Source organism: Tamandua tetradactyla, chromosome 8 (genome assembly GCF_023851605.1).
Source record: "Tamandua tetradactyla isolate mTamTet1 chromosome 8, mTamTet1.pri, whole genome shotgun sequence".
NCBI lineage: Eukaryota > Metazoa > Chordata > Mammalia > Pilosa > Myrmecophagidae > Tamandua > Tamandua tetradactyla.
In genome coordinates this window covers 27,708,552-27,726,173 of record NC_135334.1, presented here as the reverse complement: position 1 = coordinate 27,726,173, position 17,622 = coordinate 27,708,552, and the positions used below count along the sequence as shown (strand labels likewise).

General features: G+C 46.5%; 1 protein-coding gene across 5 annotated transcripts in view; it reads left to right on the top strand.

The window, feature by feature from the left end:
• Positions 1-2,510, top strand: part of TTC12 (tetratricopeptide repeat domain 12) — a 71,086-nt gene extending 68,576 nt beyond the window's left edge. For 2 of the 5 annotated variants that reach the window (XM_077112904.1, XM_077112905.1), the window contains one exon: positions 2,129-2,505. In XM_077112904.1, the coding sequence (XP_076969019.1) occupies positions 2,129-2,204 (76 nt within the window). In that variant the 3' untranslated portion in view covers positions 2,205-2,505. Of the gene's footprint in view, positions 1-2,128 lie in introns of all 5 variants that reach the window. The other 3 variants (XM_077112907.1, XM_077112906.1, XM_077112903.1) reach the window with 3 other exon arrangements.
• The last annotated feature ends 15,112 nt before the right edge of the window (positions 2,511-17,622 follow it).

Here is a 17,622-nt window from a genome sequence, read left to right as displayed (position 1 = left end):
CCATATTTCAAAAAACAGTCTTTTCAAAGCAATCTGAGTCTTTTCTATCAATGTTAAGCACCTCACAATTCTTCTAGCATCTATCCTATATTAGTTTGTTAATCTATCAGAAATGGAACAGCTTTTAAAAGGGAAATATATTAAGTTGAAAGTTTACAATTCTCAACAACAAAAAAAAATGTCCAAACTAAGGCATCCAGCAAAGATACCTTAATTCAAGGAAGGCCAATAGGTCTGGAACACCTCTGTCAGCTGGGAAGTCGCATGGCTGGTATCTTCTGGTCCCTTGCTCCTGGGCTCTGCTGCTTTCAGCCTCTGTTCCTGTGGGGGTTCTTCACTTTGCTTCTCCAGGATTGGCTTTCTCTTGGCTTCCCTAGGCTCTCTTCAGGTTCTGACTTGCTTCACATCTCATGGCAACATCTACTGGGCTCCAGGCATCTCCAAACATCCGTGTCGCTGTTCTCCAAGTGTTGGCATCTGTGTCAGCTCTGCACGCTCCAAAATGTTTCCTCTTTTAAAGGATTCCAGTAAACTAATCAAGACCCCCTGGAATGGGTGGAATCAAATCTCCATCTAATCAAAGGGTCACAGCCACAACTGGGCACGTCACATCTCTGCAGAGATAATCTAATCAAAACTTTCCAGCTATGAGATTGGATCAGGATTATGACATGGCTTTTCTGGGGTACATAGCAGCTTCAGACCAGCCTATATCCATTACCTAATTCCAAAGCCATTTCCACATTTAGGTATTTATAATAGCAGCACTCCACTCCCATTACCAAAAACTGTTTTAATTGTGTGATTGCTGAAACACATACCACGCAATGGATTGCCTTAAACAATGGGAATTTATTTTCTCATGGTTTTGTGGCTAGGAGAGATTCAAAATCAAGGTGTCATGACAGTGATGCTTTCCCGCAGAAGACTGTGCTGCCCTGGGGTTGGCTGTCATCAGTCCTTGGTCTTTGGCTTTTCCTGTCATCTGGCAGTGTACATGGGGGCCTCTCCTGGCTCCTCTGTTCCATGGACTTCCAGCTGCTGGCTGCTCCTTGTGACTTTCTCTCTTTGTATCTGAATTTCATTCTGCTCAGAAAGGACTCCAGCAACAGGACTAAGACCCTACAATTGGGCCACACCTTAACTGAAGTAACCTCATCAAAAGGTCCTATTTTACAAGGGTCAAATCCACAGGAACAGGTTATGTTTAAGAACGAGTTTTTCTGGGAAGCATAGCTCCAAGCCAACACAGTCATTTCTCTGTCCACGCGCCCATTGTCCGCCGTTCTTCTCTTCCTCCCGTTCTCCCACCATAGCTACTGTTCTTCCCCCCCTTCCTGTCTCCTCTACTTTTCTAGAAACAGCTAGCCCCTGCCTCCCCCCATTTCATATTTTACCTGGGCCTGAACAAGTGGGAGAAAACTGAGGCCAACATAGAGCACATCACCTCTGAGGCTATCCAAGTAGCCAGGTCAAGAGTTCTTCGTTTTAGCTGTGGACATTGCTTCTCTTTTAACCCAGACTTCCATCCTGCTCTGGTCCTGTTCTGATGTGCTTCAATGCCGAATCATGCATGCTTCCAGAAGGGGCTCACCTGTGAGGTGGCCCTGACATAGACAAAAGGACAGCCTCTATGGATAGGGTATTCTCTGGCCTCATTGGTTCCTTCTCTTAACAGCCAAGCATGCCTGCTAAGTCCTGCTCTGTAGAATGAGAGGGCCGTCTTTGGTGACATCTACAGGTCTTTTCAAGTTCAGACTGATTGTTTAAATGGAAGAAATAGATAAAATATTTTCTTCCATAGAAAGGAAGTCACATTAGCTCCACTTGCTGGGGAGCTCCAGAGAGCAAGGTCCCTTCAAATCAGCTTGCCATGCCTGCCACTCATAACAAAGGTGTTTGCAGGTTTTGTGAGCCTCCTTGTGGGGCCTTACTGAACCCCACCCCCACCCCCCACCCCCCACTTTCATCATTGGAGCTCCCCAGTACCACAGCCTCTTCCCTTTTCACCTGGAGTCCAGAGGCCTGATGTTCCTGGCCAGCCTATACCTGAGAGGGAGGGGCCCTGGGTGCCTGAAGGATGAACCATGGCATTTATGTCTTGGGTTTTGTGTTCTGATTGTGACAGATTTGCTACACAACTGAGAGAGCTTCACGGGATGGAAATTCTCCACTCAACAACAAAGCACATCAAAGATTCTTGAGGCACATGGTATTTGCATTTTCGCAAATACACAACTCTGGGTTGTTCCTATGTTAATAAACACCGTTTAAACATCCACTCCAAAACTGAATATTTGTTCCCAGAGTGTGTTGTCTCTTGGGAAATGCGTCGTGTTTTTATTCTGATGGTTGCCAGCGTCTGGCAGAGTAGGAAGGAAGCTAGGGGGAGGGCATGACAGACATTGAGAAAGTCAATAGTTTCCACCACAGGAACCAATGCCCACTACCTATGGATTGGCTTGCTTGACAACCAACAGCAGATTAAAAAAAAAACATATTTTCTATACTCCTTTGTAGCAACAGTGCTGGATGGAAATTAGATTCTGCCAGTCGAATGCCATTTCCTGACCCTTTTGTTGTTTTCTGCTGGCAACATGTTAGAAACTTCAGAACTTTCTGCAGTATTATTTCAGTGTCCATTTTGCAGCCTTTGGCATGGCAGGTGGCAGTGCAGCAGTAACAGCAGCGTTGGGGGGGGGGGAGGTGGTTCCTAAAGCCGGGGCTGCAGCGATGGCGTATGCTCTTGAATTCAGTGGTTGGAGTGGTGGACAGTGGCTCCCCTGGAGGGAGGCTGTGTAGGGACCTGGGAATCATTCCTGGAAGCCCAGCCTAGCACCATTCTCCAGCCCATTGGATAGTTCTGTAAGCATCATATTTTAGTTTGCAAGCTGCTGGAATGCGATATACCAGAAACAGAATGGCTTTTTAAAGGGGGAATTTTATTAAGTTTCACATTTGCAATTCTAAGGCCATGAAAATGTCCAGGGCCTCTCTAAACCAGCAGGGCCACCTGCGGACCCCACATCCCTAAGTGAAAAGTCCAATAAGCAATACTAACCTTTGACCTCTCAGTACAATCCCTTGATCATTTTTCAGTGTAGGAGGCGGGACCTGTGTGGTATAGTGAATGCCAAGAGTTCCAGGTCCAACCCTTCTACCGCCAGCTTTGTGACTTCGGGCATGTCACTTAACCTCTCTGAGCCTTTACCAAAGCTTCTTCTGGCACAACTAGGATAATACCTGCCCAACCTATCTCCTGTATTGCTGGGAAGGTTAAATGAGGTGTCGGAGGTGAAGGCACTTGATGAATTATAAGAGCTGACCAGACTCGACTTTTTTTTTTAATTGACAGAACATAACATACACACATAAACATTCTTAACATATGAACAGTCCATTCTTAGTATATAATCAGTGACTCACAACATCATCATATAGTTGTATATTCATCACCATGAACATTTCTTAGAACATTTGCATCACTCCAGAAAAATAAAAGGAAAAAAAAAAAAACTCATACATACCATACCCCTTACCCCGCCCTCTCATTGACCACTAGTGTTTCCATCTACCCAATATATTTTAGCCTTTGTCCCCCCTATTTTTTTTCTATACCCCTAACCACTCCCTCTCATTGATCACTAGTATTTCAATCACTTTATTTTAACATTTGTTCCCCCTTTTATTTATTTATTTTTAATCATTTGTTTTACTCATCCGTCCATACCATGGATAAAAGGAGCATCAGACACAATCACACAGTCACATTGCAAAAGCTGTATCATTGTACCATCCTCTTCAAGAAACATGGCTACTGGAACACAGCTCTATAGTTTCTGGCACTTCCCTCCAGCCTTTCTAATACACCTTAAACTAAAAGGGGGATATCTATGGAATGTGTAATAATAACCTCCTGGATAACCCCTTGACTCTGTTTGAAATCTCTCAGCCACTGACACTTTATTTTGTCTCATTTCTCTCTTCCCCCTTTTGGTCAAGAAGGTTTACCAGGCTCCATCTTGAGGTTGAGGGGTTGACGACGATATCATTTAGCGTAAGCGTGAGAGACCTAGAAAAGGACAAAGCACAGGCCCTTTAAGGAATTAGAGCTGGACATTTTCTAAAGCATGTAGGAAAGGAAATCCTCCTATTGGGAGATTTCATCCAACAAACCGGTAGTGGGTTGAATTGTGTTGAAGTCCTAACCCCTGGTACCTGTGAATGTCATCTTATTTGGAAAAGTATTCCGGTTAAGGTGAAGTCATACTGGTGGGCCCTAAGTCCAAAGACTGGTGTCCTTATAAGAGAAGACCCCAGAGGAGAAGGCCATGTGGACACAGAGACAGAGAGTGAAGGCTGCAGCTTCAAGCCGAGGAACACAGAGAATTGCTGGAAGCCACTGGAAGCTAGGGAAGCCAAGGGAGGCTTCTCTGCTAGAGCTGTAAGAGGCAACCTGGTCCTATCACCACTCTGATTTCAGACTTCTGGCCTCCAGAACTGTAAGCGAACACATTTCTATTGTTTAAGCCACCCAGTTTGTGTTACTTTGTTACAGCAACCCTAGGAATCTTTTGTAACGCCTGAAGAAATGGTTCTTCATGAGTGAACCGTTGGGTTAGATTAAGCATGTTGCTCCTGAAATCAAGACAGATAAGTGACACCTTGTGGTACTAGAAAGAAATCAAGAGCCCTGAGACCCTCACTCTGGCGTGGACATACCACGCAGGGCAGAAGTGAGCTCCCGGGAACACTTGGTGATGGTGGGGCCGTGACACTGTCCCTGGGCTGCAGACAAATTCCAGACCGCAGTAGAGAGCCTGTCACAGAAAAACTCCCTCCAAGAAGCTACTAAATTGCAAAGGGAGATGGCTTGATGCTAAACAGAGCACAGAGAAGAAAATGAAAGGCTGCAAAATTTGCTCTCTCCACAGAGAGAATTCAGTGGAGCTTTTAAAATGAGAAAGGCTGCCTGTGTACATAACCAACAGGCTCATCTCCTTTGATATGAAGTTCAGTCCCCTCCTTCTCCCACTCCTTGGCTGCACTCATCCTCCCTGGCTCTTGAAAGCGGCTATTATACATGTAATCTCTTCCCCAAAGAGTGGGGAATGTCAAATCATCTGATTATCTTTGCTTCCGTGTGCCTGCTGAGAGCAGTAATCTTCTCCGCTTTGGAGGAGTTTCTGGCTGCACCTGAAGCGCTCCCGGCTGCCTCTTGCAGGTGGGAAGAGATGCTTTATATACCTAGGGTTCTCCCTCTGTCCTGCAGAGATAACGCCCTGTATCTTATCTCTAAAACACGCTACGATGCAGACCTCCCAGGCAGCAGGGAAGAACCAAGTACCTGTTTAAGGCAGGCCTCGTGTCCATGTGCCCTGGCCACTAGTACCATCCTAGCCACCTGGGGGGGGGGGGTCCCACCTGCGGGTCCCAGCTTATTCCCAGGAAGATGAGATCTGCCGGTTCAAATGGCAAAGCAGCTGGGGTTGTCTGTCCTAAGGAAGTGTGGCCGAGATGGAATTTAATAACCATCCTCCAGTCCGTCTGTAAGCTGGGAGGACAACCCAAAACTCACAGAGTTCTGTGGGCGGATATTATATATCTGAAGTGCCTGGCACAGGTGGTGGGACAGTAAAGCCACTTAAATAATGGTGACTATTATTTTTAGACCAGAAATTATCATGAAGTCATTATGTGCCCCCACCCACCCCCACCAATCTGCTTATCCCCCTAAGTACTTGTGGTAAATTGAATTATGTACCCCAGAGAAACATGTTCTTAATCCATCCCTGTGGGTTTGAACTCATTGTATGTAGGAGCCTTTGAAGATGTTACTTCTAGTGAAGTGGGGTGTTGGTGTTGGTGCTGGGCACTAGCAGCCGTGTGGTTGGGGCCTGCCAGGGCTTGGGTCAGGCTGCAGGACCCAGCGTGCAGTGGGCTGGGAGCCCTGACACAGAAAGGGCCATAGGTCCTGGGGTCAGTGCCCCAAGCCCCCTACCCAAACAGATGCTTCTCTGGCATGTGCTATTTGTCCTCAGTTTAAAATCAAGAAAACCTTTTGATTCCAGGGACTGTGGCTCCAACCACACATTCATCAGGATGTCTTTGGTTCCCTCAAGCTGGAGGGGCCACCTGCCTCACCCTGCCTGAGAGCCCTGGAAGGGGTCTGACAGGTCTGTGACCGGAACTCCCTCAGCTCCCAGCCCGACAGCCACAGGGCAGAGAAGCACGGGCTTCTATAAGCTGAACCCTGCTGGGTGATTTTTTTTTTTTTTTTTAACAAGACCTCTAATTTGATCTCAATTTCAAAAGGCAAAACGATGAATAAGTTCTCCGTGGAGGGATTCTGTTCTTGGTCTGATTTTGCCCAGGAGCACGGATCGGGTATCTCTGGGCTGCTCTGAGCGCTCAGCGCCAGCTGGGAGGGAACAGGCAGCAGAGTGGCAGGGGGACCACAGGCTGCCAGCCACCCCCAGCCTCAGGTCTCCCCAGTTCCAAGCAGGGCTCCTGTCACTCACCGATGTGTGTAAAGGAGCTGCCGGGTGTGATGTGGCGATCTGCTCCTGTTGTCACATGTCTGTCTCCGACTTCACGTTCGAGTTTGTAATCTTCCCCAGCTCCGTCACTCATTTCGCCCTCTCCCTACTCCTGGAGACACAAGTACACGCAAGCACACACATGCATGTGCACCGAGTTAGTTCATCTCTGCAGCAGAAGAGGAGTTTTCACCCAGGAAAAGGTAGGTTAACCGGCGATGGGGGAACTGAGGCTGGATCAAAGGAACAGCGAGAGTGGTAATTATCAAAAGGGGTGGTAAGGAAAAAGGCTCCCAGAATGTCCAAGCTGAAAACAACTGAGAGAGTATCTAATTCAGTGTTGTGTTTTGGGAATTGCCCATTTGATTTCATTTGCTAAACATGTTTCAGTACTCAAAAACCTCTTGTCCATGCTCCCTCAAATTGCAAGTAAGGAATCAGAAACTCAAGACGGCCAGTTGAGCTGGCCTCACCTCAGCCTTGAGCAAGAACCCTCTGGACTAACGGGGCAGAGATGGGGAGGGATTCAGGGAGGCTCTGGAAAGCCTTGAACCCCTTGGTTAGAAGTGGTTGGGAGGGTGGGCTCAGAAGTCCTAAGCCCAGCTCTATCACTTTTACATTTCAGAGCTTCCTTGAGTGACTTAACCCCTGAGTTGCCTTGTCTATAGAGGGTGGGAGTGGGGGAAGGGATGTTTTCTGCTTGATGAGTTTGCCCTGAGGATTAAATGAGATGATCCCTGCGAAGCTTTCATCCCTCTTCCTGGCAAGCAGTCAGCCCACGGAAAGTGGTAGCTACCGTTGGGCTAGGTGCGCTGGAGCTGGCTTCCATAGACGCACCCTGCCTGCTGTCCACATGAGCGCCTTCCCAGAGTACTCAAAAATGAGTCCCGGAGATGGGGGATAGAGAAGTGGGCTTCCAAATTCAATGTAATCCAGGACATAAACCAGTCTAGAGGGGTGGAGGGCTGGGCAGGTGAGAATGGCTGAATGGGGGAGCGGGGGGCAGGGCATGGAGAGAGGGAGAAGGTTGAAATGCACACTCAATTGTATTAGATTTTGCTGATCTGGATTTGGTTAACTGTGTTGATCTCCCATCTCACTCCATCTTCTAAACCATCCTGATGCTGCAGCCCGAATAATCCTCTTAAAAACCACTTTCATTATGTGCACCCCTCCTCAAGCAACTTCTCAGTTGTCTTGAGGACAAAGGGCAAACCCTCTGCTTGTTGTGTGTGGTGTGCATGTGGGGGTGTGTGCAATGTGGGTGTGTGTGTGCGTATGGGTGTGGGGGGAGTGAGAGGCTAGAGTTTTTAAAAATTTTCTGACATTTTACTGATTAAGTATCACATTATCTTACTCAAACTACTGTGAGATTTATATGCATTCCATACCCTTCCTGTGAATAAGAGCTATGAATCATAAATTTTAGGTATAATTTAAAATAAGCATATCTATTTGTCATGGTTAGATTCATGTGTCAGCTTGGCCAGGTGGTGGTACCAATCTGTCTGTTTGGACAAATGCTGGCTTGTCTGCTGTTATGAGGACATTTCATAGAATTAAATCATGATCATATCGGCTCCATCCACAGCTGATTCCATTTGTAATCAGCCAAGGGGAGTGTCTTCTGCAATGAGTGACATTTAATCTAATCAATGGAAGGCTTTTTTTTTAAACATAACAACATACACAAAATTCTTACCATATGATCATCCTATTCTTGGTATATAATCAATAACTCACAATATCATCACATAGTTGTATATTCATCAGAATGATCATTAGAACATTTGCATCAATTTAGAAAAAGAAATAAAAAGAAAAAACTCATACATACTGTTCTAGTTTGCTAGCTGCCGGAATGCAACACACCAGAGATGGATTGGCTTTTAATAAAAGGGGATTTATTTTGTTGGTTCTTCAGAGGAAAGGCAGCTAACTTTCCACTGAGGCTCTTTTCTTACGTGGAAGGCACAGGATGGTCTCTGCTGGTCTTCTCTCCAGGCCCCTGGGTTCCAACAACTTTCCCCGGGGTGACTTCTCCAAAGGCCTGGGCTGAGCTGCAAGTGCTGTGATGAGGAATGCTGAGCTGCTAGACTGTGCTACATTGCGTTCTCTCATTTAAGCACAAGCCAATTAAGTTAAACGTCACTCATTGCAGCAGACACGCCTCCTAGCCGACTGCGGAGGTAATTAGCAACAGATGAGATTCACCTACCATTGGCTCATGTCCACAGCAACAGAACTAGGTGCTTTCACCTGGCCAAGTTGACAACTGAATCTAACTACCACACATACCATACCCCATACTCCTCCCTCTCATTGATTGCTAGTATTTCCATCTACCCAATATATTTTAGCCTTTGTTTCTATTTTTTTTTTCTATACCCCTTATCACTCCCTTTCTCAATGGAAGCCTTTTAAGGAGAATTCAGCAGAGACAGTTTCCCTTCCTGCTTTGGCCGGCGAGCCTCTCCTGTGGAGTTCATCCAGACCCTCCACCAGAGTCGTCAGCTTCACAGCCTGCCCTGCGGATTTTGGACTCTACGTTCCCACGGTTACGTGTGATACTTTTAAAAATTTAGTATTTATGGATATTTCCTGTTGATTCTGTTCCTCTAGAGAACCCTAACTAATACACTATTATTACCCCTCAAACTGTTTGTCCCATAAATACTATCGATACAGTGATGTTAGCCTTTCCACGTTGCCTGTCCAGTGTAAGCCCCTGGGCCCCATGGCCCGGCTGATTTTAGGATCATGTTCTGGCCCCCATCCAAGCCTGCTGGGATGTCCCATCCTGAGCCCCACACCTTTGGGGTTCGCCTCACAGAAGCCTGGCTCATGGCTGTTGAATGCTTTGTTGGCTCCTGTAGTGCCTTCTTTTCTCTTAGGCCAGCATCCCAACATTTTCTACATAAATCTTCTTCCCATCCCCTTGCTTTTGCTCCCACTGTTTACCCCACTTAAAAGACCTTCCCCTTGACTCCCTTTAAATCCTACACATCCTCAAAGACCAACGTCATAAAAAACAATAGGCACCTTTTATTAAGTACTTAGGAGGTTTTATACTCTGCCTAATGAGGTGGGCACTGTTTTACACATGATATTAAATACTTAGTGATGAGGTAGGCACTGTTGTTATTCTCCCTTTACAGACGAAGAAAGTGGGGTGCAGAGAAGTTCAGCAACCAGTCTGAGCTCTGCACACCCCTCGCCTCTGAGTGAAGCCCCCTCCAACGCATTACTCTTCACCCTCTCTTTGAAATCCTACCGCAGAGTGATGCCACAGAAATATATCCTATGTCCTTATTTTTGTTCTCTCCAACTAGAATTTCAATTTGTTAAGAACCTAGAAGATTTGTTCTCCACCAGACACGAAGAAGAGAATTAGAAATACACAGAAGGGGGTTGATTACTTTACCCAGAGGACATATCATTCTGGAGGGAACGTTCTAGAGTTTGCGTTTGGCTCCTTCCTCAGAGGCATGTGCCTGGGAGAGTCACCACGCTTTCCCAAGCGTCTGCTTCCCACCTGCCTCAGAGAATTCCGTGGCTGCTACCCTCTCCTCACAATACTCACACAGTACAGGGTGGCATGGCCCTCTGAGAAAATTAAAGCCAAAGGCCCTCATGCAAGTTCCCAGAAAATCCTGGTGTCTCGGGCAGTTTGTCTCCCGCACAGTAACAAGAGCCACACCAGGGGAAGTACTTTGAAGTTCTTCAAAGGGCTGTCATGTCTCTGATCTTATTTCATCTGCACGACGTCCCCGTGAGGCAGGCATCATTATTTCCTATTTGAGGCTAAGGAAAGGGAGACCCGGGGATTCAACGGCTCCTCTAGAATTCCCCATGGAAATCATGGCCAAATCGGCACCAGAATTCTGGTTTTACTTACCTCTGCAACTCACTGTCCACTGCCCATCCCTGTCTCTCCCCTGGTTCACTTCTTTTTGGCCCAAGCCACAGCACAGCAAAATAACCAGTTATTTCCGTTTGCTCCTTGAGCGTAAAATTAAACTCTAACTCATTTAAGGTTTTATCAGCAAGCCTCGCTAGTCCATCAGCAGTCTGTTAGATAACAGCTTCAATCTCCCCGCTGCAAAGGATTACTCCCCCATCTGATGAGGTCCAACACCTAGGAGGGGGTGCCGGGAGGCAGTGAGTAGTGTTCTCTCTGCAAAAATGGAGATGCTCCGCTTTCCATGAACCACTCTCCTCCTCAGAGGGAAAGAGAGCCCAGCATCCATTGTGTACATGAAATGGCTCCTTAGCCGAGGTTACTGAAACAACAGCACATTCCTGAGAAGCTCATTATTCGTTTGATAAATATTAATCAAGTGCCTACTGTGTGTCAAGCCCTGTGCTCAATATTACAAAGTGCCCTTGGGTAAAATGACCATCTCCCCTTATAATTACAGCAGTGCATTATCAGGGGGAAAAAATCAATCAGACACAAGCAAGAATTCCCCTTAGTGCTGATGGAACCTTGACCCCTGATGCAAGGACCCCACATCAGGGATTATAGAAACGCCCCCCAAGAGCGGAGGGAACGAGTGGTTGGCTCAGAAGGTTCTCCAAACCCTGTCCTTCATGTATTAGTTTTCCGTGGTGGCCATGACAAATGATCACAAACTGGGTGGCTTAAAATCACAGAAATTTATTCTTTCACAGTCCTGGAGGACAGAAGTCCAAAATCAAGGGACAGCAGGGCTATGCTCCCTCTGGAGTTTCTATGGGAGAATCTTTCCTTGCTTCTTCCAGCTTCATCTGATGACCACTGGCAGTCCTTGGATTACTCAGCTTGTTGCTGCATCACTCATTCTCTCTGTCTTCACATTGTCTCTTCCTCCTCTGTTTTCTCCTCTTCTTTCTCCTATAAGGACACTTGTCATCAGACCTAGGACCCACCTGGGTAATCTAGAATGATCCTGACTTAATTACATCTGCAGAGACCCTTTCTCCAAATAGCGACACATTCACAGGTTCCAAGGTTTTGGGTGTGGACATATCCTTTGGAGGGCCCTGTCCAACCCAGCACACCTTGGGTTATAGGGTTACCACTCCAAAGTCTGGTGTGGCAGCTGCCTGGGAGTATTTAGAAGAAATCCTCAGACTTCTGTCAATCTGCCAATGATCACAGCAGTGTATAAATGGAGGAATCTTGTCTGATGAACAGGTACTCTCCTATGTCGTCTTTATCTCTACTGGACTCAGCAGTGCCCTTTTCTTCCATGGACAGGCTGGAAGGACATCAGAAGAAATTTGGCCGGCCCTAGTAACCCAATCAGGAGAAGGGGTGACCGTCCCTGAAAATTGGTGAAGAACCTCCGACAACTAGAACTAGACCAGATCCAACATCCCTTAGATGTTTGCTGGGAGCATCCTTTTTATTAAAGTGTTATCAGTTTAGGGCCCCTAGTCCTGGTTGGGCCACACTCCCAAGACTCTGGATTATTAAAAAGGCAACAAAGAAATAGGCACTTTTGGGGGCTTCCCAATTTAGTGGAATCAGATGAAATTCAGGTCAAGAATGGTGTTTTTCAAATAAGGACATTCCATATAGCTGGGCTGTTTGCTGCTATAAGTAAAGGCATTTAAGAAGAAGAAATCACTGCCTGCAGGGGTGGTAGCTAAACGTCATTTCTCATCACGGGGTGGAGGGCTACAAAAGGTGACCCCCCAGAGAGTTCTGTTTGAGGCACTCCAGACCAGCTGGAGCAAGAGTTGGTAGGTTTAGCTCTGCCCCCAGTCACGTTTATGATCTCAGGCAGGTCAGCTCACTTCTGGGGTCTGGGCCTTTGACTCACTATTTCCTTGACAACTGTAATTTGCTTTCGAATGCCCACTCCTCTTTTTCTAGTAATGACACCTCAGTTTTTCTTGGGGAACCACTCCTACCCACGTACCCTTATTCCGCAAGATTCAAATGGCGGTGACGCTAACCGCAGATCCAGGCCTGGCCAATCACAGCACGGCACAGCCCTTTCATCAAGGTGACTGGTTCAGTGGTGGTCATGTGACTCAAGGAGTGCCAATCAAAGCACAGCACAGACTTTTACCAGAGCAAAGGAGAGGAGCTTTTTTTATTTTATTTTTATTTTTTTTAAACTGCTTGTTACTCGAAGAACAATGTGAGTTTGTAACTGCCATGGTTATTTTACCATCCTCGGGGAAGGAGAATAGAGTCAACATAGAGTAAAGGACCAAGAGATGGAGTTAAGGAGAGCCTATCCTCATTGAGCCCCGGATCCAGCTATGCCTGAGGCTATCCTTGGACTTCCCCATTATGTGAGATAATAAATCACCTTTTTGTCTAAGTCAGTTTGAGTTGGATTTTCTGTGACATTTATGCAAAGGAGCCCCTACTAATATCCCCCCTCCCCCTCCAAGTGATTCCCTTCATCTCTCTCATCATGCCTACACACCCTTAAATGTCCTGCCTTAATCCTCCTAACTCATTTCTTTCCCCAGCATATCTTAAGGTCATATCATTCTTACATACTGTGTTATTTACTTATTTCTCATGATATAGTTTATTGCTTGCACCCCACCCCTCTTCTCACTAAATGTGAATGCCATGATTTTTGTTGGTTTTGATCACTGATGTGACCAAGTACCTAGAAGAGTACCTGGCACAGAAGAAATGGCTCCTAAATATTTGTTGCTGGAATGTTCAAATGTAGCAGGGGAGAGACATCCTGGGGTGAAGCCTTTTTACTCTCACCCACTCCAAATTCTCAACACCTTCCCATGAGTGGTAATAGTTTCGGCAATACGACAGCCAACCCTTGCACCCGATGTCCCACACTAAGTACCTCCCATGATTAGGTGCCCATTGTGCCAGGAACTAGCATAATGCTGGGTGCTCACAGATGAATGAGATAATCTCCGCTTTCAAGAAGTTCCCTGTCAAGAGAGAGGGAGAGACACAGAGAATCCTGTACCGTTGCACTGAGTGCAATGCTGGCCATACAGTGAAAGGACATCTGGCCCAGCAAGGGACACTGAGGTTAGAAAAGCCTTCCTAGACGAGGTGATATTTGAGTTGTCCCTTTCCTAAGTTTGAAAAAAGGCATGGCAGAGATGGGCATGGGTTGGGGGAAAGGAGAGAAGATGGGGAGAACTGAATGAAACTTGGACGACACCAAAGGCTGGGGCCGAAAAGTGTGCTCTTCACTCTTCTTGTCTGGGCTGACAAGTTTCCGTAAGTCCCCTTATCCATTTTCTGCTTCCAGACCAGATTTTCTCCTATCAGGCCAAGTAGGTTGGGGTCTTTTATCCTATTGAGTTTCAAGGCAAAAAGACTTAGAGTCTCCTTTGTTTACCTGTTCCCACATCACTCTATCCCATCATCTGGCAATTCCCACAGGAATTCCCAAGAGTCTCTAGTCTAAACCAGCATCCTGGTTCCATGAAAAGCCAGCCAACCCTTGCACCCAATGTCCCACACTAAGTACCTCCCGCTACTTTGTATCTGAAAAGGGGAAACTGCTTCAGTTCCTGTCCTCACAAACTCAGGAACTTCTGAGTTTGGAAGTTCTCCACTCTAAATTCTTCCTGATTCAGTGTTCCCAACATTCAACTCCTTTCTCTTCTATGTCTTTCCTGAGTAATTCCTCTGGGAGAAAGAGGATAGATAGCTCAGGCCTGGCTGATTTCACAGGGACCCTTCCCCCCAGCCTGAATTTCCATCTGCTTGACACCCCATGGGCCATACTCAGTTGTGAATTTACCAGCACGCACATAGTCCCCTCTTAGGGGTGAAAAAGGTTTTCAATAATGCCAGGTATACACTGCTTTCTTCCCAGTCAAAAGGAGAGACATACAGACACTTCAACTGTGATTAGTCCTGAAGTTTCTATAGTAGCCAAAATTGATTGAGCTAATACTGACCTTTCCACAAGTGCAAGTTCCAAAGATATCTTTTAGATGCAGGGAAAGTCCCTGATGAGTGTCTTAGTTAAAGTTCCACTTTTTCAGTGGAACTAACTTTCACATCCGTCTGGGAAGCAAAACTTTTCTTTTCAGGTTGAGGGAGGATGGGAGTGTCACTGAATATCTTCAGCCAGTTTTATGCCCCACGAGGTCCTGTCGCTCAGTCCTGGCCTTGGGGCCCATGACCCCCCACCACACCCTGCATGAGCCTCACATACAGTCATATTCATGGCTTTTCAGGCCATACTGTGTAGGGCAAGAGGGAAGCCAGGCTCAAGTCATCTAATTACCAGCTGTATGGCATTAGGCAAGTTACTTAGCTTCTCTAAGCCTATAAAAATGGGACCCAGTCCACAGGATTGTTGAGAGGATTAAGTGAAGTAAGGCAGGCTGAGCATTCAGGATGAAGTCTGGCAGAAAGTAAAGTCTCAGTATATGACAGGTCTTAGGACTGCTTTGGTTCCTAAAGCCTCATCATCAATTTCTTCTGATTTAGAAGAAAAATCCTTTTCTTTGAAAACTGTATTTATAAAAATATGCATATAGTGTCACAAATGATCACAGGGAATATGGCTAGGAGAGGGCATTGGTGATGGGAATCTCTGAGGGATCTTCTCCAGGGAGGAGTATTGGGATGGTCACAGAAACGAGACTGCCGGGAGAATCTTTCTAGAGGCCTCAGCAGCCTGACCCTGGACTATTGTTAGAAGAGAAAGTTGTAGAGGAAACATCTGTCCCGCTACAACAAAACTCAAATCTCACCCAAAAAAAAAAAAACCCCAAAAAGGCTAAGTGGGAGGGGCTTTCGGAAGTCAGCCTATGCCTCCTGAGTTTTATCTTCCCTTTCATTCATTCATTCATTCATTAATCAAATATTAAATGGTCCCCTCCTACATGCCAAGTGCTGAGGACAGAATAGCCAGCAAGACAGACCAAGATTCCCAACCAGGAGCCAAGGCTCTTTGACTTTTAAGAGTTGGGTTCATCACAATCCTCTTAGCCTGATGGTGAAGAAACAAACAAAATCTTGATTTTCTTTAGTGTGGTCAAAGCAGTCTGACTGGGAAGAAAGAAAAGAAGGAACAAAGGAGGGAAGGAAGAAAGGAAAGGAGGAAGGGAGGGAGGGAGGGAAGGAGGGAGGGCAGGAGAAAGTACGGACTTTGTCCTGTAGAAAACCCAGAGAGACTCAATGTGACCAAGGCCCAATAACCAGTGAGCGGTAGAAGGAAATCAAGGTTTGAACACAGTTCTGAATCACATGCTCTTGCATCTCACCCCAACCCCATGTGCCTTTTTCCTCTGGGACAGTCTTGCTTTCTGAGCAGATTTTCCAGTTTCCTGCTCACCTTCCTTTATTTTGACCAACCTTATCCTCACCTCAGTATAGAGGCTACCAGAGTTTGGAGCCTGCCAGAACTTGCCAGGCATCCTCCTGGGTGGAGAATGGGGGGCAGATTGGGGAACTTCCCTGTATGCAAATCATCTGGCATGTTAGCTTGTCATTCCAGTTTTGAAACACTCGTGTGGGATTTTAGCACCTTCCGAGTATTGCCAGCTCACTAATCTGAAGGTGGCAGCTTGAAATGTTTAGGCACCCAAAAGACAATCACACACACACAAATTCAGTGAATAATTCCAAGTCCAGAAAATTCCCATTCCAGATCTGCCAAAATAAAATACATGGCTTAGAAGGCAATAGGAAGGACTCAGAGCATCTTGGGGCAAAACCCCTATGGTTTTGTGTTTGTATGTTGCTTGAATCTTCTGGTGGGGTTAGGTCATGGTCAGACAAGCCTCATTTTGTGATCCATTCCCTTGTGTGGGTGGGAGTGGGCAGCTGAAGGTGTTGCTTTCCCCTCCAAGCCTTTCCTCTCCACTGACTGGACTTCGCAGCAAGAGGACCTGGGAGCCTCTGGTCTCAGACCACAGAAAGTAATCAGCAGCCTCTGGTTTAAAGAGGGATATAGGAGTTATTTGCCTCTATGACCTTATACTCAGTAAGGTCCCCTCCGCTTACACTTCTCCCTAGCTCATCCAAGGATTACTAGGCTTGGATCCTGGCCCACTTTTGAGAGATAAAGGCACAGCCTAACTGCAGTTGAATGACCCTCATCATTATAGGTATATACATATAGCTGCTCTGCAGGCAAGGAGCTCCCCAATGCCAGGTTATTCAGCAACCTCAGCAGTGCCTTCAACCCACAGTTTGGTTGTTTCTACAGGTGGGTCAGAAGGAACACACTCTGGGTCTTGCATGTCGCTCTCCACTTCCACCCCTGTACAGAAAGTCTCAGGGATGTTTTCTTTGGGATCCTGACAGCCTGCCTTGATTCCCTGGATGTCCCCTCCTCCAGGGATGATACTTTCTTCAACATTCCTATCAGAGTCTCTACACACAGCTAATGGCAGCTTCTGGTTTCCTGCGCTCCCTGGAGAGCCTTTCAGGGGTAACTGGGCCCAGGGGAATTTCCACAACCGGTTCCAGCTATTCAGACATTTAGCCTTCCTTAGTATTTCCTCCAGTCACCCAGGGAGATCCTGGTGAATGTCAGAGATCGGGCCTGAGTCAGCCTTGCCCAGCGGCAGGGGGCTGTTCACCTTTTCCATCTCCATGCTCACACACCCGGGGAAAGGTGAGAGACCACTTCTCAACTTTATGACCTCTGCCATCTTCCAAGCTTCCCTAGGGGAGGTTTTGGGACCTGTCAGGAGTGGACAGGGCTGCTCCAGGGGCAGTAAGTTCTGTGTGCCCTGCCTTGCTCTTTGACCTTGCCTTTGGCGTATGTCTGCTGCTCCATATGCAGCGTCCATCACCTTCACTCTTTTCCGGAGGTCATAATGCTTTCCCCTACACCCTCCTTTTCCATATTCTTAGAAGCCTGCCCCTTCTCCTCCCATGGAAACTTTCCCATGGAAACCACACAGATACGGGTTTGAATCTCAACTCTACCACTCACTAGCTACCTTTACCACTGAGTCCTCTCCTCTGTAAATAGGGAGATGCTGACCTCATGATGTTGTCATGGTTTTAAACAAGGTAATATCTGTAAAGTGTATACAGTAAGTAAAGTACCTACTGTTCCTGGAGCAAAGCTAATGCTCAAGTAATAGGGGGTATTACATTGTTCCCTATGACAACTCCTCT